The sequence below is a fragment of the Emydura macquarii genome, unplaced genomic scaffold, assembly GCF_026122565.2.
Source record: "Emydura macquarii macquarii isolate MOO-44397 ecotype Brisbane River unplaced genomic scaffold, CSIRO-AGI_Emac_v2 contig_1146, whole genome shotgun sequence".
NCBI classification, from domain to species: domain Eukaryota; kingdom Metazoa; phylum Chordata; order Testudines; family Chelidae; genus Emydura; species Emydura macquarii.
In genome coordinates, this window is record NW_027131283.1 from 13,861,426 (window position 1) to 13,883,567 (window position 22,142).

Sequence of the window (22,142 nt, forward strand, 5' to 3'; positions counted from 1 at the left end):
TGTAGAAGAGAGTAATTCCTTAGTAATCTGGACTTTTTCTTGGGGGGGGGGGGGGGGAGGGTTCAGCGAAGTTGGTGAGTTGAGACTGGAGTGGAAGTGACCATTGATCTGTCTGTGACTGGCTGTATTTTCTTTTACTCACAGGTGTATAGATACTCAAAGATTGTAGTGTTGCCCAGGCATCTTTGAGAGGATGAAGGGACCTATCCATGGCATCACTAAATAATTTAGGCACCTCAAGGTCCTCTAACAGCATTTTGTACTACCAGGGGGAGTCGGGAAGACTGAAGCCAGGAAGTTCGGCATATGACTATTGCCCTAGTTATGGAATGTGCAGCATCAATCAAAGCCTGGAAAGACTCCTTGGCAACTGTCTGGCCTTCTGTAATGAGAGCCTGAAATTGTTCTCTCTGTTTATGAGGTAAGTGCTCAATAAAAGATGAGAATTTGATAGCCTGACATCATATTTTGCCATCAAGGCTTGATAACTGGCTATTCTGAACTGCAAGGAGGCCCAGAAATAACTCTTGTGGCCCAGAAGGTCCAATTATTTTAGCTCCTTGTCAGAAAGTGCTGAAAAGGATCATTGTTTCCTGTTCTGTTTGTTAACAGCTTCAACCATCTGAAAGTTCAGTGTAGAATGGAAGAAAAAATACTCTGAGCGGAATATAGTACTTTTTGTTTGCTCATTTACACATAGGTCAGATAGTAGCTGAAGTTTGTCACACAGTGCGTGCTGGAATAAGCAAAGCATCGTTGATGGGCAAGGCAGTCTTGCCCTGAGGAGGTGTATGAAGGATAGCCAACAAGAAATGTTAGGCCTCCTGTATCTCCTCCAATGGAATTTGTAACATGTCTTCCAACCTTTTGATATGGTCTTGAAAGGCTTATCAGGGTAAGGTGGTGGGGGAGGCATGACACCCTCATCTGGTGAGGAGCAGGACTTGTGGGAGGGTGGCATTTCTTCCTTTTCCACTGGCTTCTGTTTTGAGAGATGTACCTCTGGAGCAGGGCCTGAGGGTGTCGGCTGATGCTCCTGATGAGTCCTGTTTTCAGATGGTACCCTGTTGTAAAGATCACCATAAGGAGCCCACAGGTTCCAGTAAGCCCATTGTGGTAGTACATATAGGAAAGGGACAGAACTTCAAGGTTGTCTTTGCCAGGGTAGCTGGGTGTGCTTCCTGCTGGAAGCTTCCCTTTCAGTGTGAACCTTGAAGGGGGAGCTTGGAAGGAAGAGGAAACTTTTACAGACATCAAGTCTGAAGAGGTATCATCCCCTGTATCCTTGGAAGATGGTGGGGGGACAAGTGGTGCTGGTACCAGCGGTAGGGTCAATACCAGGCCCCAGGAAGGGACATGTAATTGCAGCGAGATAGGGAGGCTGATGAGGCAGCACCAGAGAATGTTGTATTGGTATAGCCTGAAAACACTGTTTGGTACCTCAAAGAATCTGTGTGGAGACAGTGTCAGTTCTGGACGGTGTGTCACGGTCAAATATGTGGAAGGAGAATACGTAGGCTCTGGGAGGTGAGTCAATACTGGTGGAGAGTATCTCTCAGTATTTCTCAGAATCAGTGATTTGGGCTCTTCCTATGACCCGCTGTGGATGCAGACCATGGGAAGTTTCATCTCAAGGGTTTCACACACAGCAGTCTCAAGGCTTCTGATTTGCTCTCTGCCCTATATAAACCCAAGGGACATTTCAGGAAATATCCAGGCAACAGCATGATTCTTCTGTAGCTGCTACGATTGCGCTTGCTCCTTGCTCTTGAATTCCTGGCTTTACCTCATCTTGATCTGGACTTTGCCTCCTGACTTGGACTCAGACCCTTGGTATCAACCCTGGCCTGGACCTGACTACAAACTTCTCTGCTATTCCCTGCCTCGTTTGCCCCTGCTCTGACCCTGGGCCCTCACTGCCCTTGTTGAGATCCTGACAGTTTTCCTGCACCACCCTTGCCCATGGTGAAGGCCTACCCTGGGGGAACATGGAGGCAGTGAGCCACTCCCTGCCCAGCCTGTCCCAGAGAGCACTGGAGATTCCTGAATGGGCTAAACACTCCCAGGAGGAGCTCCTCACACTTCAAGCCCAATTATCACAGCTCACGATACAGAACCAAGCTCTATGCAGGCAGTCCACCCAGCTCCATGAGGAAAAATGGCATTGAGGGCTCAGCTGGCACAGCATGCCACAGACAACCAGATGCTATAAAAGCAGGTTACTTGGCTGCAGAACGAGACTGCTGCACAAAGGGCATGCACTGCAGCCACGTACTCAGATCCAGTCCCTCCAGTCTTCCTCCCAGAATGTTTTAATGGGGGCTGCCAAAAATTCAAGGGGTTTGTTAACCAATGTTGCCTGCTGTTTCTGCTCTGCCCCAAGTCGTATCCCACTGGCTAAGCGAAAGTAGGACTCCTTACGGCGGCATGCCCCAGACATGGTGAACTCTCCTCGCACATTAATGCCAGGTCCACCTCCGTGTTCCAGGACAGCCCTACTGAATTCCACCATAGTGGACACTGGTGGATTCCGGGACAGCAGACAAGTTCATAGAGGGGAATGAGACACACTTTGCAGTGGATTTCAAAGATATTTGCTGACATCAGAGGACTGGTGAGATTCAGGATTCTTTTGTTCCATTCCAGGCATTAGAGGGGAGTGTGTACTAGTGATCACAGATCCTTTGCTCAATCCCCCCAAATTTGATTGCTTCTGCCCTGGCAATCTGTCTCTTCCTCACCCCTGGCTCCTCGTCCCAGTTCCATTCTCATCATCTAATCAATCCCAGTCTCCATTCAGGCTTCTCATCCCAGTCCCAGTCTCCTTGCCCAGAAAGTCCAAGACTCTCCCTCAGGGGTTCCCATCCTAATCCTAGTTTCCTACCTTACTCCAGTCACCTTGCCCTGCCAATCCCAGTTCCACTTCCTGCCATTTATCCCCAATCTCCTTGCCTAATCAGTCCTAGTCTCCCTTCTCAAGCACCTCATCATAGAAGCTGTGAAGAGCTGGAGCATGCTCAGTGAATCTTCAGAGTTCTAACAAGCCTCTACTTAGTACATGCAAACTGAAATTTTTCAAAGGTTTATAATTTGGCCAAATTTGGGCAGATTTTCATGGGGATAGCAAAAGACATATGACACAAATGGGTCTTCTCTGCCAAATTTCAAGTCATTAGACAGTCTCAACAAAATGGCTGTAAGAATTTTTTTATAACATGGCAAAACTACATATTTTTCCCTACTCGTTTTTGGAAACAGCTGAACAGCTTTAGCTAAAACTCCCAAAAAGCGTCAGACTGAGGCAAACACTTCTCATGGAAAATTTCAGTCAAAAAATTTGGCACAGGTAAGTTTGGCAGAGGTATAAACAACTGAAGACAGGGACTTACAGTGGGAAGTATCAGGCAACCTTAATGATAGACAGTACTGCCAGCTCTATCTATAATAAATAGGATGGCTATATGCTCCCTTTCTCCCACTCCACCTGCTATCCCACAAGAGAAGCAATCAGGGAACATTTATGTTATAAGGCCAAGGACTGAGAGTTAGAACTGCCTTTTATAAACTGAAATATAATCCACTCTCTCCAGTTCCTTTGCCTTGAAAGCCTGGAGTCTTTGTCTTAGTCCTTCTGCTCTGCCTTCTCTTCCTCTTCACTACCTTCTAATTCCCCATGCTTCTTTTTCTCTTAGGCCTTTTAAATAAAAAAAGGAAGAAAGGAGAAGATGGAAAAAGCTGAGACTCTAAACTCCCCATCAGCCAAGAATCCTAGGCAGAGAAAAACTAAAAGACAATTCTTTACTCTGCAGCCAAGTCCTATGCAGAGATCAGGGAGTCTCACTTGTGGAAAAAAATAGGGCACAGTCCTAAGGAACCAGTATTTATAATATATGGGAGAAGCTTAGCAAGTGAGCTTTCATGTCTGGAAGGAAATTCACTAACCTGTCCAGCCAGTGCCCGCAGCCTCTCAAAAGCCTTGTATGGAGAAAGCTCCACACCAGCCTTCTCCACGTTCTCCTGCTGCTAGCTTTGCAGAAAACCTGCCACAGACTGCTGGACTGGGTGATTTTCTGAATGGTCTAGTAGAATGATAAGATATGCCTTACATCCAGTGTATGGAGAGCTGCATCTCGTTGGTTACTATGTGGTTTGGGAAAAAAGGTGGGGAGGTGTATAGGTTGGTTCAAATGAAAAGATGTTATGACTTTGGATAGAAATTTGGGTTGTGCATGAAGTTGCACTTTGTTCTTATGAAACACAGTATATGGCAGGTGTGCCATGAGGACTGAGATTTCTCCCACCTGTCGGGCTGAAGTGATGGCAATGAGAGAGGCAGTTTTCATAGCTAGATGTAAACATGAGCATGTTGCTATTGGTTCAAACAGGGATCTCGTCAAAGATCTAGGTTTGGGTCCCAGGTAGGGGTAGGGGCTCAGACCTGTGGGTATAGATTTTGACTGCCCTTTATGAAATGCTTAATGAGAGGGTGTGTGAATACCTATTATCTTTCAATAGGATGGTGAAAAGTAGTGATAGCAGCCAAGTGTATTCTAACTGAGCTGTTGGCTAATCCATCCTGTTTGAGTTGGAGGAGGTAGTCCAGAATGAGTAGTAAGGTGGTGTGAGCTGCCTTGATATGCCTACGGGCACACCAATGTTGGAATCTATTCCATTTGTGTGTGTACGTGCGGGGCTAGTGGTGTCACGTCTGCTATGTGTTTTACTGGACCACTATAGGCTACTTCTGAACCCTGAACCAAGAGTGTTTGTGGGTTGGGGTGATCAATACATCCAGTGTCCCGTGAAAGGAGTCATTATGCTGGAGGAAGATTGATAGGCTGGCATAACATCGTACGAAGCAGGTAAGTATACCATACTCGTTGAGCCCATGCTGGGACTATTAGTATGATGCAGGATCGGTCTTCCTGTATTTTGTGTAAGACTTTGAAAAGGAAGGGAAAGTAGAGAATGCATACAGCAGAGGTCCATTCCAAGTCATAAGAAAAGCGTCCCACATTGATCCTCATCCCAGACCTGCTCTGGAGCAAAACTGGGGGCAACAGGTGTTCTGTTGGATGGCAAACAGGTCTATGGTAGGATGGCCCCATTGACGGAATATGGGTCAGAGTGCTCCCATGTTTAGTTCCCATTCATGTCTGTGAGAAAAGGCCCTGTTCAATGTGTCCACCATAATATTCTGATGCCTGGGAGAGGGGGAGAGGCAGTCGAAACGGAGATGTTGTTTTGAATACAAAAGTTCCATAACTTGATAGCTTCTGAACATAGAGAATGGGATCTTAGTCCTCCCTGCCTATTTATATAGTACATGGAGGCGAGATTATCTGGCATCACTCGTATCGTCTGATGTTTGAGGAGTGGTAAGAAATGTCAATAGGTGCTGTGAACCACTCTTTGTTCTAAAAGGTTGATGTGAAGAGTGGATTCGGTAGGTATCCATCTGCCCTGTATCTTGTGATGGAGCAAATGTGCTCCCCAGTTGATGAGGGAGGCATCAGTGGTTAGAATCATGGTAGGTGATGGTTGGAAAAAAGGGATCCCAGCACAAACATTGTTGGCATGCGTCCACCAGAACACAGAGTCTTTGACGTGTCCCGGCATGGACAATAGTTTCTGCATGCTGTGTTTGTGAGGAAGGTACACAGTGCAGGGCCAGCCCTGAAGATATCACATATGTAACCTTGCATGTCTGATAACAAAAGTGGCTGCTGCCATATGTCCTGGGAGCTGGATGCATGTGTATGCTGTAATCTGGAGGCACACTCATGCGTTTGAGATCAGGTCTGTTATGGCTGTGAACCTGTGAGGTGGCAGAAATGCTTGTTTGTATGGCGTTGAGTTGAGCACCAATGAGTTTCAACGTTTGCACCGGTCTCAAGGTGGCTTTTTCAAGGTTGATAAGGAGACCTAAGCTTTTGAAAACATTCATCGTTCTGTGAACTACTCAGAGTGCTTCAGCCTCAGATGGAGCTTTGAGAAGGCAAATGTCCAAGTACAGGAAGATCGTGATTCCTCTCTTTTTTAAGTGGGCCACAATCACTGCAAGTATTTTGGAAGAAACTCAAAGCACTGTTGGTAGGCTGAAAGGCAGTACTTTGTGCTGGAAGTGGTTGTTGCCCACTGTGAATCATAGGAAGCATCTTTGAGCGAGATGTATGGTGATATGAAAGTACACATTCTGTAGGTCGAGGGCTATGAATCAGTCCTCCTGTTCCAGTGCAGGTATGATGGTGGACAAGGTGAATTGTTGCAGTTTGATAAACTTGTTTAGGTTGCGAAGATCCTGAATGAAACACCAACTGCTGGATTTCTTCTGAACCAGGGAAGTAGTGGGAGTAGAATCCTCGTCCTCTGAGTTTTACAGGGACTGGCTTTATGGCTCCCAGTTGCAGAAGATGGCTTACTTCCTCCTAGAGGATGGGCTTGTGAGAGGGGTCCCTGAAGAGGAATAGGTAAGGGGTGTGGTGGGATGACATAGTTAGGAAGGGGACAGAATATCATCATTGATTATTTGCAGGACCCATTTGTCCGAAGTGATAATTATCCAATATGGTAGGAATGGAGCTAATCGGTTGCCAAACTGATGGTCTGTTTGTGATATCATAGATGGTGGGATGTTCTTCGGCCCTCAACCACATCTTCAAAATTGTTGTTTGTTGGAAAGTGCACAAGACATTTCCCTTTGTGCAGCAGGCTTTCTGCAATTATTGTGATTATTGGGAGGGTGTTGGTGGTGGTGGTAGTTGTCGAACTGCCGCTGCGGATAATAAGGTTGAGGCCGGGATCTTGGGGGAAGATGGTATTTTCCTGATCTCCTCTTTGGCTGCAGAGTGTATATACCCAGAGATCTGAGTGTATCTCAGGAATCTTTTAGGTGATTTTAGTGCATTATCGGTATGCTCCAAGAACAATTTTTGTCCTCCATGTGCTAGGTCTTCAACCGTTGTTTTTATCTCCTTGGGGAATCCTGAGAGATATAACCACATTACTACTGTGGTAGCTATGGATGAGGCTGACGTGTTGGCTGAGTCCAAGAAGGCTTGAAGAGCTGTGCGGGCTATGTCCGCTATTAGGAGCAAGAATCGTTCCTTTTTTAGACTCTGGGAGGTCTTGACATAACTTCTACAATTTGGAGTAGTTAATATAATTGTATTTCACCATGAGGACCTGGTAGTTTGAAATTCTAAACTGGAGGGTGGCGGAGGAGTAAGATTTTCTCCCAAATAAATCTAATTGTTTCCAATCCCAGTTGGGATGGGCAGATCGGGATTGGTATTGGCAGTTCTTTTCTTGAGCCACATTCACAACAAGGGAGTTCAGAGAAGGGTGTGAAAATAAGAACTCCGCATTCTTTGCTGGTACATAGTATTTTCTATCTGAATGTTTGAACAGGATAGAGGATGGGGTCTGTCATAAAAGATTAGCAGGTTTGAGTAGTGCATTATTGACAGGTAGTCTATTTTTGCTGCCGAGGAGGTACGGAGAACATCAATCAGCTCATCCTGCTGTTCCTTAATCAGCTACAGTTGGATGTGTAGAGCGTCTGCCACTATGCAGAACAAGTCCTGAAAATGTCTGAAACCACTGGCTGCAATAGGATGCAGTGGCATGATGGCCTCATCAGGTGAGGATGATCAGAAGTGCAGGGTCAGTGGTGCCTCTTCCTCTTGATCATCCTCATGTTCTTCTTCATGCTCCTGCCTGGTTCTTCCTCTTGTGCTTGTGGAGGCTGTACATCCAGAGGTCATGAAATTGCTGAGGATGGAATAGATGGAGAATGTTGTATTTGCCATGCTGGTGGGTTACCAAATGAAGTCCTATACATGGCCCATGGATCCCAGAATGGCCAATTAGGTGGAAGAGGAATGTGTGGTTGCATCCAGGGAGGACCTTGCCAGGATTGGGTACCCTGAGGTGTTGAAGGATAAATTTGCAAGGAGCCATTTGCCCCAATTTGATGGGACAATAGATTCAATGCACTCCTCCTCTTCCTCTACATTACTCAGGAAGGGGGGGAGCCAATCCTGTCACAGCGTGAGAGTTGACTCAGGTGACTGAGAGACTTGAGGTAAGACTCGTTTAAGTAGTGGAAACGCCAGAGTATCAGATACTGTTAGATCTGATATGTATCTGAACTCCCGTGGCACATATAGCAGCAACGGTGCCATGATATGTTTTTCAGCTTGGCCAACAGGGGGTGCGAGAGATTTTTTTCCTGAGCCGATGACATAGCAGTGGCTGAAGTTGGTGCCAAAGTCTTGGTCAGTGCCGGCGACTTCCTCAGTGCCGACATCAGTGCCATCGGCTGTTTTGGAGACACAAAGGGTCTCAGAGTTGCATATGAGGTCCAGTGTTCACTTTGGTCACCGCAAATAGGTGGTGCCGATAGCTGGTGATGTGCCCTAGAATGGTTTTTCGACCTTGTATTAGAGGCTCAGGAACTCAGTTTCTTTGCAGTGCCCTGCCCCTTGTCAGAAGCTGCTGATGTCACAGATCTAACTGGGGCTGGCATTCTTGGGGGTTTTGCTTCAGGGGTTGAAAAGGAGGGCCACTTTCTTCTTACCCTCAGCCTGGTCAGAGGATGTTTTTCTCTCACTTGGGTGTGAAGACTGAGAATCAGTAGTTGATCTTGATGATTGTGAGGGCCTCTCTGAGGAGGAGCATAAGCCAAGATCGGACGCTGGACGAAGGAACTTTTCCATCAGGAGCAATTTAAGTCTGATGTCCTGTCCTTCCTTGCTCTAGGTTTCAAATCAAGGCAGTGGGAGCACTTCTGAGGAGCGTGCTCCTCCCCAGATACGGAAAGCATGCTGCATGGCCATCCGTTATCGGGAAGACAACCCCGCAGGAGACGTACCTCTTAAACCCGGGAGAAATAGGGCATAAGGGTGAAGTAATCCCTCCTTTCCCAGTCAGGAAGCTAAGTGGGAAAATGGAAACCTACACTATTCTGAAGACTGTATAGTCATAGAAATTAAAATATAGTAATAGGAAAAAATACTAATGATAAACTTCTTTTTGAAGAAAAAGGAAAAAAAATGAGGAACTAGCTATCTAACTACAGAACTATCTAAGGAGAAGATGAAAAACAGGCTCTGCTAAGGGTTCTGTTCCAGACCACAGGCAGTAGAGAAGGAATGGATGGCGGTTGGACCACACAGCGCTATATATACTTTCTGTGCACTGTGTGAGGCAGGGGAGGTGCGCATATGTGGTCTGACAGGCAATGCTACTGGAGACCTCTGATTCCAGACGCAAAGGCGCTGCATTATCTACAGTGGAACATCCATGGGGACATCATTCAAAGAACTGGCTTTTCATATGGTTTATGAGCTCACAGTGGTTGCCTTCAGAATCTCTTCTCATGCTGCGTGTGTCTTGCATCCTGCAAGTGGACCTGGAGAAAACTCTTCTTGAACCCAACTATAGAATTTTACATGTCCTTCCAGATTCCACCTAGGCCAGCTCACACCTTTGATGCTGCCACAATTACCCTAAGATCCTTCATATTTTCTATGTGGGCTGCAATGCAGAATGGATACATCTGGCTTTGGGGGCTGAGTGCTGTGGTGAATGCAAATATAAGCTGGCTGATCTCTTCTACGAGGTGATCACCCTTGGAGGAGGAATCCTCAAAGCTACTAATGGGCAAACTGAGTTCCATACAATCATTTCTTCTGGTCCCAATCTCTGAAACTCGATGCCACCTTCCATCGTAGAGGGAAACCTTTCAACCTTCTGGGTCCAAAAAACCCTGCTTTGCATTTTTGGGGCTTTATATCCTACTTTCAGAGCAGCTTTGGAAAACAACATTTGGGACAACTCTCTGAAAATGTGTGCAGTATTTGAGACATTACTTGTGAATGCCTCTTGTATGTGACCAAAAAATATATATAAGAAAAGGTGGTTAATAAGTCATCTTCTCACATCAAAGAGTGTTCTTTCCCATTTTCTTTGTACAAAATTATGTATTTGTTGAACATATTTTAAACTAAATACTAGATAACAGCTGGCACAAATAACTGCAGTGACAAATACAGTGTAGCAAAATGGAACTATCTTCTTCATGGTCCAACTATACACCAATAGAGAATATTTATTATAGCCTGCCCTGTGTCTTTCAAACACATACACAGGACCAGTCACTTGTGTGAAGTTACTCATATGTGTAAGTCTTTGCAACGCATTGTACACTCTAAATCAGTGTTTCCTAAATTTTTCTAGCAATGGTACCAGTATACCAGAATAAGACCTCAGTTGTACCAGCTACTGACCACTTCATCCCTCCCTTGACCTGGAGCCAGTCAACCACCCTTTTAAAAACAAAAAAGGTGAAGTTGGGGTCTTATATGGTGAGCTCTAATGGAAAACCACTGCTCATTGCTCATTTGACTGTTAGCTCTCTAATCGGCAAAGGAGCTTTCAGCACTTCAAATCCTATACCAGAATATTGGGGACTAGAACAGCTCAAATTCCATTCTGGGTTGGAGTGTACATACCTGACTGTAAGGTGGCACACTGGGATTTCAGGACCCAAGAGAACCCAAAATTCATCGATATTAGTTGAAAGACGTGGAGAGCCAGGCAAGTACTGGCGACAAAAGCTTATCTTTCCAAACTAACATATGCTAATGATTAGCCACTGCTCTATATATTTTAGGTTAGTTTTCTACTAAATACATTGGAACTTAAAAGAATGATGAGCTGTCAGTCTCACCTGAACCGTGTTTTCTGCTGTACTGAGTGCTACCTGAAGCTTTTGGCATTTTTCTCGCAAACTACCCATTTCATCCTGAACTATCTGTAATTCAGTCTTAAGCTTCCCAAGGTTCTTCCGTAAAATAGCTTCTTGGCTCTGAAACTCTCTTCTTAGCTCCACTTCTTTCTCTTTGCAGGCATGCAGGCTTTCAGCTGTAAAGAGCTGAGATCTTTTCAAAGCATCAAGTTCATGTTCATAAAAGGATTGAGCTTTGCTGAGTTTGCCTTCATACTCCTCAATGAGTTTTTTCCTCTCCAGTCTTAGCTCTTCAACTTTGCTGTTTAAATCTTCCAGTTCCAGCCTATGCAACTCCTCTAGCTTCTCTTGTCCCTTACTTAAAGTAGCATTCTGATTCTGCTGAGTTTTCAGAAGTTCTTGGATCTCCACTCTGTGTGCTGCTCTCAAGTCTTCCAGAGCTAAGCGTTTGTCCTTCTCAAACTGTACTTGCAATTGTATAAAACTTCGTAGCCTCTCCTCAAACTTCTTTCTAATCTCTTCTACTTCTCTTGACATGGTTACTACACGCTGGACATGCTGGGCTTCTGCACAAAGCTGCATATCTTCAACTCTGCCCTTGTAAGCTTCAAATTCTGTCAAAGCTTGATGTTTCATCTTTTTATGATCTTCCAATGACTCTTCCAAAACCTGGATCTTTCTCTTAAGATCCATTTCTTCAGTAACTTTACTCTTATATTGTAAGATCTTCTCTCTTGTTTCTGCAAGAATTTGTTGGATTTCTTCTTCATGAGCATCCTTGAGGGCTTGAATGGCAGCTTCATGTTCATCATTCTTAGTATTTAAAGCATATATTACCTGCAAGTTTAAAACAGAATGCTATTAATTAAAGGTATATTCAGACTTACAGCTAAATCAAAAAATAATCTATGCATTCTGACAAGCTGTCACAAATAGTTGGTCATACACATTCATGACACAAAGCACAATACATTTTTAGGAATCAGACTTCACAAGCCTTTTGTGCCAGATATTACAGTAGTTTTTGAGTTAAACAGTATTGCTGTGTTTCTTGTAATGCGATTCTGCTGGTGAATAATCATTTGGTGTTGTCATATGCAAGTACTGCCATAGACAGGGAATAGCTGACGTAACCAAAAACACCCAAATATGAATATAAAAGATTTGCTATTTGGATATAATTTTTCTGCTATAAAGTAGTGTACACTATGTAAACAGTAGAACTGACCGGGAAATGGAATTTCTGTCCCTTGTAAAATTTCAAGATTTTAAAAACCAAATTGTCCTGTATCAGGTTCAAAAGTCAAAATTTGTCACAGGACTGAAATTCCAAAATATTTCATTTAGGACGCACCAAATGCTGGTGCTTGATAGATAGATGAGCTGCCCGGCTCCTTGCTAGCTCCCTGCCTGATAGGTGGGCTGCTGGGCTCTCCAGGCTTGCCAGCTCCCTACCTGCTCAGGTTTGACAGCTTGCCGGCTGCCCACATGGCAAACCAAACAGGCAACATGTCACTTGGGAAGCCAGGAAGGCTGACAGAAAACTAGGCAGGCCAGTCTGCCTGGTTTCCATCGTAAGTTTTGACAGAATTGTCACTTTCCTATGGAACACTTCAATTCTGTTGAATCAGTATTGTCTGACAAAAAAGTGTTTCTGATGGAAAATTTTTTTTTACCAGCTCTAGTAATAGTGTTAATAGTTACACAACAAGTACACAGTTTTGAAACAAACTTGCATTAAATATTAAATAATAAACCCACATAATGTAGCTGTATAAGGGACATCTAAGAAACGTGGTTGGATGAGTCAAGACACATGAAGAGAAGAGGCAAGAAAGGACACAGACCCACAAACATCAAAATACCCTTTTTCTTTCCAAGTAGCAGTTATATTGGAAGTCCTCAAAAATGAACTAAGTGAAAATGGAGTCCAGAGGCCTAGGAAGAGCAGGAGTCTCATGCTAATAAAGCCTGCCCTTCTCTCTCCCTGTGCAGAAGGAACCTACAGCAGCCCAAGTAACATGCTTCATAGTAATAGTGAAGCACAGTCCATATTCTGTTTCAGGATTGGGGAAGAGCTAGGGAGGTTCAGAGCAGTTCCAGTCAAAGAACAGGGAAGCCTAATACCTCCCCCCACCCTATGGATTGAAGCAACCATCTGGAGTTGTGGAGCCCAGCCAAACCACAAAGATCTAGCCAAATCCACATATGTGCAGACACAGAAATATGGTTTGGACCTTCGTAATATAAGAAGTCCTTTGAATACTAAAAATACAGTGGCTTTATTTACTTGATTTTTAAGAAACACAAAAATGCACCACTTCATTATCAAGATGTAAACATCCATGTCAGTTTCAGTTCCATTCAAAACAAAAGGGGGAAAAACAGTGTCAGATGGAATGGGGGGCAGGGAGGGAAATCAGGGAAAATATTTTCAAGATTTAAATTTGACATAAGAAGAAAGTTGTTTAAAAAGGAAGACTTTCTCCCTTTTTTTCAACTGGATTCTAGTTAATTTTTAAAACAGATATTTGCACATGCTTTATTAATTAATTTCAAAAGAAGATATAGTACTTTCTGCTTGCACACAGGACGATATCAATATGGTGATATTGAGAAAGCATTAAAGTAGGCTTTAGGGCTTTACAGCAACTAACTCCTGTGTTGGGAGAGAAATCAGCGACAGATTCATATTTCCTTCTCATCTGTTTTATATACAGTATGTATACAAGTCCTGTGCATCTTGAATAAAATGGGAAATATGACAGCAATGCTACACACAGGTAACTTGACCTTTAGAACCTTAGCTGACATACTCCTACATCCAGTACTTTAAGCCAAAAGCTTCTATTCCTGTCTCTCAGCATGCTGGCTATTTATTTCCTGCTCATCTTCAGTGTCTTAGTTGCTGCCTCCCCAAACACACATAGTAATAAAATTCATTTGTATATGCCCTGTCACTTAGGGATCACTAATCCCCAAGGGCCTCTCCCACAGTCAGCAAGCTGGTTTCCCTTTTTTTTAATTGGTGCCCCGTATCTGTCTTGTCTATTTAGATTGTATGTAAGTTCTTGGGAGCAGAAACTCTTATTGTACATATGCAGTGTCTTGCACAATGATGACCCCAGTCTTGGTTTGGGCCTCTAGGTACTACTGGAATACAAATAAACAATAATGTAATCTTTTCGTAGAGGATTTCATATCTCTATTTCAGTAACATGCACTTTATTACCATAACACTATCTCAACTGCAAAACACTACCCCACTATTGTGAACATTAACCTACTGGATCAACTCTCAAACACAATGCCTAAAATAGTAAGACACTTCTTTTCACACACATTATATAGAAATATCTACTTTGTTCCTAACAATCTTCTTCATACAAAGTCTCACAGTTGACAAATGAGATAAATGTCTTAACTTGGCGTGCATCCTGTCCATTCTTATCTCCAGTATTTCCTGCTGCAATTAATTTCAATGTATTTTGCAGAAAAGATCCCCAGAATCAGAGATGTTTTCTCTATAGCACAACCATCAGAACCAATTCACATCATCACCATCAAACCATCACCATTCTTCAGCTTGACCATTTTAGTCATTAGAAAGTCCCTGAGGCACTAAAGCAAGTCTAAACCACCACATAAAGTAAAACCCCAGTTACAAACACCGCAGGAATGGAGGTTGTTCGTAACTCTGAAATGTTCATAACTCTGAACAAATGTTATGGTTGTTCTTTCAGAAGTTTACAGCTGAACATTGACTTAATACAGCTTTGAAACACTACTATGCAGAAGAAAAAGGCTGCTTTCTCTTTGTTTTAGTAGTTTGTGTTTCACACAGTACTGTACTGTACTTTTTTTTTTTTTTTGGTCTCTGCTGCTGCCAGACAGGGTACTTCTGGTTCCAAATGAGGTATTTGGTTGACTGGCCATTTTGTAACAAGTGTTTGTAACTCTGAGGTTCTACTGTATGAATTTCATGCCTGCCTTTTATGCCTTGTGAATGGGCACCTGGGTCAGCTACCAATAGGCATCATTTGACAAAGGCAATTTATCATTCTCGCTAAAACATGTTGTAGTCCAACCAGTACAATTGTTTCATGCAACTGACTTTGTTAACTACTTCCCTGTGCTCAAGAATGAGAGCTTGGGCAAGTTAATTACAAAACTAGAGAAAAAAAATCTCCAACTACATGTGACCTCTGCTAGTATCATTACTGGGATTTTTTTATACTCATGTGCCACAGAAATGTCATTGGTCACACTCGTGGATGTTGTTCTAGCACTGACAGAGTTATCATCCATATACATATTGCTGGATCTCTCAACAGCACTCAATATGGTTAATTATGAGTTTTAAGACTATCATGTCTTTAAGACTTGCCAGGGACGGAGAGAAACTCTTTGAACTTTCTCAGATTCTCTCTCTCAAGCCAATATCAGAAGATAGTAAAAGATAACCACAGCTCAGACTACGGAAGTCTCATCTGAGGTGCCCTTCAAGACCACATCTCTCCCTACTCCCCATCCCTTTCTGTTATTGAATATCCCAAAAACACAGTGCCCAGGAAAACTGGCTAGTCAAGAGGCTTCAACCAATCCTGATGAATACAGACTCGGCAACAGTGATCCATACTTTCATGCCCTCTAAACTTAACTACTTAATGCACTATATACTTGAGAATGACAGCAGGAACTTTTGATGACAATCCAGCTGGCACAACAAGCAGCAGCCCACTTACTAAATAACATAGGATGATGGAAACACATTGCACTAGTGCTCAGATTACACTGAACACCAATTCAAATTCCAGGTCCTGGTTGATTTTCAAAGCCCTAAATGGGATGGGGTCCCAGCTATTTCAGGAACCATGTCTCCCTAAATCACAGCTCCACTTATTGGTTAGTATGGAATTACTAGTGACAAGGATGGTAATTACAAGAGTCAGGAACAGAATGTTCTCCACGGAGGGCCACTGGCTGTGGAAATAGTTAATAATGACAACTAATCTAACTACCTTCAGACATAAATTTAAATCCCACAATGCCTTCCCACAATGATGAGCAAGATGAAGAAAGAAGGCCGGGGAAAGGAAAAATAACCTATAAGTAAACCTCATAAATCTATTAACCCCATGAGCTATGGGACAGAAATAAGAGTTCTTTTCAAACAGCCTATGGTCTCCCAGTAGCTTCTGCACATGAAACACTGTAGCCTTAAGTCATATTAAAACAACGAGAGTTCTTTAGCACTTTAAAGACTAACAAATTTAATTTCTGCAGGCATAAGCTTTCATGGGCTGTAACCCACTTTGTCAGATGTAAGGAATAGAAATCACATAGGAGGCATATATATACATATATCCAAGGGAAGTAACAACAATGGGGAAGGTGGATGAAAGCAAAGTCCATTCAGTTAGAGTAGTTGAGGCCTATTCACAACCACTGATTAGGAGGTGAGAATGTGTGATCAGTGGCAATTACTTGCAATGTGCTAACCATTCCGAGTCCCGATTCAGACCCAGTTTGATTGTGTCAAGTTTGCAGATGATTTCAAGCTCAGCAGTTTCTCTTTGAACTCTGTTTTTGAATTTTTTTTGTAGGAGTATGGCAACTGTCAAGTCAGTGACAGAGTGTCCTGGGAGATTGAAGTGTTCTCCGACTGGTTTATGGATGTTGTTGTTTTTTTATGTCTGATTTGTGTCTATTTCTTCTTTTGCGTAGAGACAGTCCAGTTTGGCCAATGTACATGGCAGAGGGGCATTGCTGGCACATGATGGCATATATTACATTAGTAGATGTGCAGGTGAATGAGCCCCTTATGATGTGGCTGATGTGGTTAGGACCAGTGATGGTGTCACTCGAGTTGAGAGCTGGCAACGGGGTTTGCTGCAGTGATAGGTTCCTGGATTGGCCTTCTTGTAGTGTGTATGGTTGCTGGTGAGTATTTGCTTCAGTTACATGTTAGATGTCACTAATTTCAATATACTGTACATTGCCTATGTTCATGAGGGCAATAACACACATTTTTGATCAGGTAACCAATTTTAACCATTAGGATTTAAGCACAAAATCCCTAAGTGCGTTATTTTATGAATAATTTTTAAATATATAAAACTAAATAAATCTGACTAGTGTTTGAATTGAAAGGGGAAATTATTGAAGATGGATTGGTGGGAAGCAAAGGTGATTTCTTTGTCCTTGATGAACTTCACATTTCTCATGTCCCCATGTTTTACCTATGAGCGTTTATCCTGACTCATTTTTCCCCCAGAGAAAACTTCTAAAGCACTCAAAAATGGAGAAGTGTTACACAAGACGTTCAGAACATCTCCACAATAGTTCCATTATCCTAATTAAATGATATCCTTCCCCCTCCCTAAAAAAGCCACCCACAGTGAGAGTTTGGGATTTTTTAAGCTAAAAGAGTGTCAGGATCTCATTTTGGAGGTGGTTATGGAAGATGGTGTTAAGAAAATTATTTTTAGAATTAAAATTTGCTACTTTTACATAGCATCTATAATTCTTCTAAGAAACTAAAGAAATTAAAATATTTATTATAAAAAAATCAAAGTATTGATTCAAGTACAACAATGAAAAGCCACACAATTTAACACAATTAAAATGAATACATACAAAATATCTTTCAAAGTAAATATAACAACTGTGTACAACAGAACCTTGAGATTTCAGATTTTTTAAAATTAATTCTATGTTCTTAAGTACCAATATCATTAATCTCCTGTTTGTTGTCATGAATATTTCTGGCAATTTCAAGTTAACATCCTATCATAAAAAAGGAGGTCTTTTCTTGGCTAAGCTGTATGTGTGTCACTTACACTGCATACTTTGCCAAGGGAAGTATTAAAAACAATTTAATTTCTCATAGGGAATTGGTTTTACATCTCCCTCAGGCTCTCTGCTCTGTACCTTTTCCATAGGGGAAAAACGTTTGTTCCTCTCAATCTGTATATAAAAAAAGAATTAAATGAGCATGTATTGTTTCAACTACCAAAACTGGATAACATGCTCAAGTTTAAAAAACCAGGCCATACAAATGTAAAGGATCCTAAAGTCAAATTTATAATAATTCAAAAGATCCTAGGCTGTTGCTCGAATGCTTTTAAAGTAAATGACAAAATTAGTCTACCAATTTGCAAGATCGAGACTACTTTTCTACTAACGCTCTTACTTTACCATTGAGAACAGATGATAACACTTGCACTAATAATACCCATATTTAAAAAACATTTGGGAGCTGGCAGCAAGATATTTTTAGTAAAAGGCCTCAGCTTTGGAATTCACACCCCATGCTGCTCCAAAGAACTAGAGCTTAATGATCTTCAGGAAATGCTATAAGGCCATTTTAGATAGGACAAAATTCTGCACTCAGTTATCTACACTCAACTCCCATGGACTTCAATAGATGACCATTTGCAACGAAGGGCAGAATGTGGATATTGTAGGCTTTTTCATAGGAGGGGCTTTGAGGTGTTTGAAATTCTCTATTTTGGGGGAAAGGAGAGAATCTCAGTGAGGTTTTAATGGACACTGAGCTAAATTTATTATTTAATCAAACACATTTGCAACATGCTTAGACATTACTTTAAGCACATATCAAAATAAAAAATTGAAAGTGTTTTTCCAGGTTAAAGTTTAGCTAACAAAACAGACAGATTTGAAAGTAATTCTGTATCACTGTACATTTGCATTTTACATATGCAACAAAATAATTCACGTGAATTCATAATTATTTTGTTGGAAAGTAACAGTGACATGGATACTATTTTGCTTAGATTTAGGTGGTTAAACAAAAGTCACTGCAGCCATCTCTTGTTTTTGTTACTTGGGAGAGTTGCACTGTCCCATTTACCCTTCCCAACTAAAAAAAGAGAAGTAATGTATTATGTAAATATATTACGACTACAACAAGTTAACAATATTTGAGTATTGTGATGGTAGAAGTTCTAAAGTTAATATCTAAACTGCTATAACAGCTTAAGCTAGCCCTGCAAGCCTGCATGCCTAGAATGAGTTTTCTGTACCCTCTACTAGCAGAGGTTGAGAGTATGATATGGTCCTTAGAGTCTATAATTAATAGTGTCTATCATTTCAAATTAATTTTACATTTTCCCCAGTAAAATATAAGCTTTATTAATATCCACAAATGGCCAAATCCTGAAGTCTCCACACAAGCAAAACTCACTATAAAGTCAACGCAAATTTTGGTAAGAGCTGAGTGAAAACTGAATAAGGACTTTGGGATCTTGTTCCTAATTACAACACTTGTATTGGAAATTGAACTGTATGATATCTATGGAATGCTTTCTTACTGTTGAAATTATATTGAGTTTATTGGAATAGATTATCACCAAGATAAATCAAACAGAATAGATGAACTGGAAATAAATCTGGAACTGCTTTGTCTAATCAAACTGTATAATGAGAAACCGCAGCTCCTCTGTTGATAATTTCCCTTTATTCTGCACTAGAGAGCTAAATTTCTCTGCTCGTATCCAAACCTAACACACAGACTAAAAAAAAATTAACAGGAAAAAAATTTCAGCTAGACGAAAAACATTATGTCCATTGGGTAGGTTGAGGAAGGTTGTGATGATGTACTAATTAATCTAGTGACGTTTTGAACTGCCCGAAGTAAATGTTAGCATGGTTTCATAAGAGCTTTTTCTAAAGCTATTGCTGATGCCAGTTACTTTCTAAAATGTTGTCTATAAATCACAGTACCACGTACATCAGGGGTCACAATTTTTCCCATTTTATAAATTATATAAGGAAGTAATCTAGAAGATATTTTTGAAGATACTTTGAGAAAAAGCAGGTCATTTAAGTTATTTCCTCCAATTACTAAATTTCTCACTACAGTTCATGTTTGTTGTATTATTCATATGTTCTTATTTATATTAACCCTTTAGCCCAAGATACTATTTAGAGTTCTTAACTGATTAATTTAGTTAAGGGTGTTTAAAAATAAACAGCAAAAAATTAAACTAAAAATATTACATTAACATGTTACAAATCAAACAGAGCCAGAAAAAAGTACATGGAGTATTATTATGATAGAACTCACCATCAACAGTGTTGCCAACTCTCATGATTTTATGAAGAGTCTCAAACTATCTGGTGTTTTTCTTAAAGCCCCAGCTCCTGGATTCATATGATTATGCAAGACTTTTAGCTTTCATTTTAAAAATAGCAAGCTTTTAGCTCTCATGGCTGTGGTGAAAAGCTTGAAAATGTGAAAGAAATCCTGCCCCCATTGAAGTCAATGTCAAAACTCACACTGACTTCACTAAGGTCAGGATTTGATCCTAAATGGTCATCTCATGATTTTTAAGCCTATTTTTTGGATTCTGGTTCATGATTCTGGAATTCTTGAAGCTGGTAATGCTTCAGTGGACTGAGAGAGATCCAGAGAATACAGCCATTTTGCCATCCTTGAAGAAAGTGTAGCATGCACTTTCCTTGCAAATGGGCCTTGTGCCTATAGCTCAAACGTTTTCAAACTGCGGGGGCAGGCCTCCTGGAGGAGGGGTGTGGAATGTATTCTAGGGGAGCATGAGAAGCATTAGGAGGAAAAAAAAACTATACTGCACACATTGTACCCACGGCAATGAATAATTAGCAAAGCTGATTCTTTCAGACATATCAGGTCCTCTGATGGTGCTATGCATTTGACTCTAGATGGTGCTATGCATTTTGACAGATTTCTGTTAAGCTTGCATAACATTATACAAAATCGTTGCCATCTGTACGTTAATCCGTTTGCTACAACTCAGTGTGCACATTTAATTGTGAGCAAGGACTACAATCATAGTTTTGCTTTTGCTCTTACTACAATGGATCATTGGCTCATTTGTGCAACAGAAAAAAAACCTATTCAAGTGAAAAACAAAGAAACTGAAACTGATTCAAGTGAAGCACTGCCACATATACTGGCATATGTACTTGTGTGGCCGGGGGAGGCATAAACTACTACAGACACAAAGAAGGAGGGGCGCAAATCCACAATCAAATACATTTGCAAATCACTGCTCTGGATGGCACGGAGAAAGGTAATTCCACCCCTTGTGGGAAAATCAGTCCTTGCTAAATCCTGTTGTCCCTCCACCCAGCACCTTTAGAATCTCTGAAACTAGTTGTTTCCTCTCGATCACTAAAACCGCTTATTGTAATTTCCCACTTCTGCTACGATAACTTAATTGCCACCAGCTTCTCCCTGTCCTTTGACTCCCACCTTCATTCAGGCTGCCTGAAAGAATGACAGTCTTCTCCCACTATTCTGTCTCCCTTCTTTCTTAAATCTATTTGTTTTTAAGCATTCAGTTCAATTTTTTCATTCTCATCTTTAAAATTCTCTTTGATTCCATTCACACCTGCATCTCTGAATTCATTTCTTCCTACATCCTGTCCCATTTTCTACTACATACAGTGAACAACATTTTGGGTATTTTCTTTTAATCTAAACATCTTATTTTTTAAAAATGTTGCATGCTATTTATGCTTAATAGATTATTCTATTTGGAAAGAAAAAGAACAAAATCAGATACATTATTTTTGAAAAGCCACTACTTTCCATGTATATTGGCTAATATATTGATTGTTCTATACCTTAAAAAATGTTTAACTTGGATATAATGTTAACAAAATTTAATTTTCAAGTAGTGTGTGTGTGTTGAAAGATTTTTAAAAAATTAATCAAAATGTATGTGTGTTATAGATAGTGGATATAGTGCTAGAACCACCAGCAAGTGTGAATCAAAGGGCAGGCAGTGCCATTTCTATTGTCATATATTCCCCAATGAAATTCTGGCCTTAAGGGGATGTCTGAGCCATCAGTGAGAGTGGAGGCCTGCCTGACAGAGAGGACAGAACAGGGAAGAGGAAAGAAGGCAGAACAGTGACAGGGTGAGAGCCAGGCTTCTACAAGCACATTCACTCTAAAGCTAGCAACTCACAACTACCATTTTTGTGCACAACATGCAAGCTCACAAGTTCACCAACACTCTCCTTCTCTATATTTATAGTTGTTTTCTGTTCCCTATTGTCCAGTGCTTATTGAAGTACTGTTTGGAATTATGTATCCACTTAAATTAAACTTCTAAACCACAGGAACAGCTGAATGACTCAAATTCATAGCTAAAACAGAGCAAGAATACAACATTTATTCAAAATTCCACAAGAGAGCTTCATTCATTCTTAGACACCTATTAGTCTGTGCAATAGCTTTAAACATTGCCTTAAACCAACTGCCTCAACACTGTTGAATTTTCAGTAGGTCCCTGGCAAAGGGGAGTTTTCAAGAGGAATTTGATGGAAGACAATTAATTTGAAAGAAGTCTTGCAGATATTTATGGGGAGCTCTTCC

The 22,142-nt window shown here is 41.3% G+C and overlaps 1 protein-coding gene across 9 annotated transcripts in view; it reads right to left on the bottom strand.

Moving 5' to 3' along the window:
* The window catches only part of FAM184A (family with sequence similarity 184 member A), a 172,029-nt gene that overhangs the window by 100,142 nt on the left and 49,745 nt on the right, over positions 1–22,142 (bottom strand). For all 9 annotated transcript variants that reach the window (XR_010919436.1, XR_010919438.1, XR_010919437.1 and 6 more), the window contains exon 2: positions 10,736–11,590. Coding sequence is in view for 6 of the 9 variants with exons in the window: in XM_067546663.1 (XP_067402764.1) it covers positions 10,736–11,590 (855 nt within the window). In the remaining 3 variants the exon portion in view is untranslated. The remainder of the gene's footprint in view (positions 1–10,735; positions 11,591–22,142) is intronic.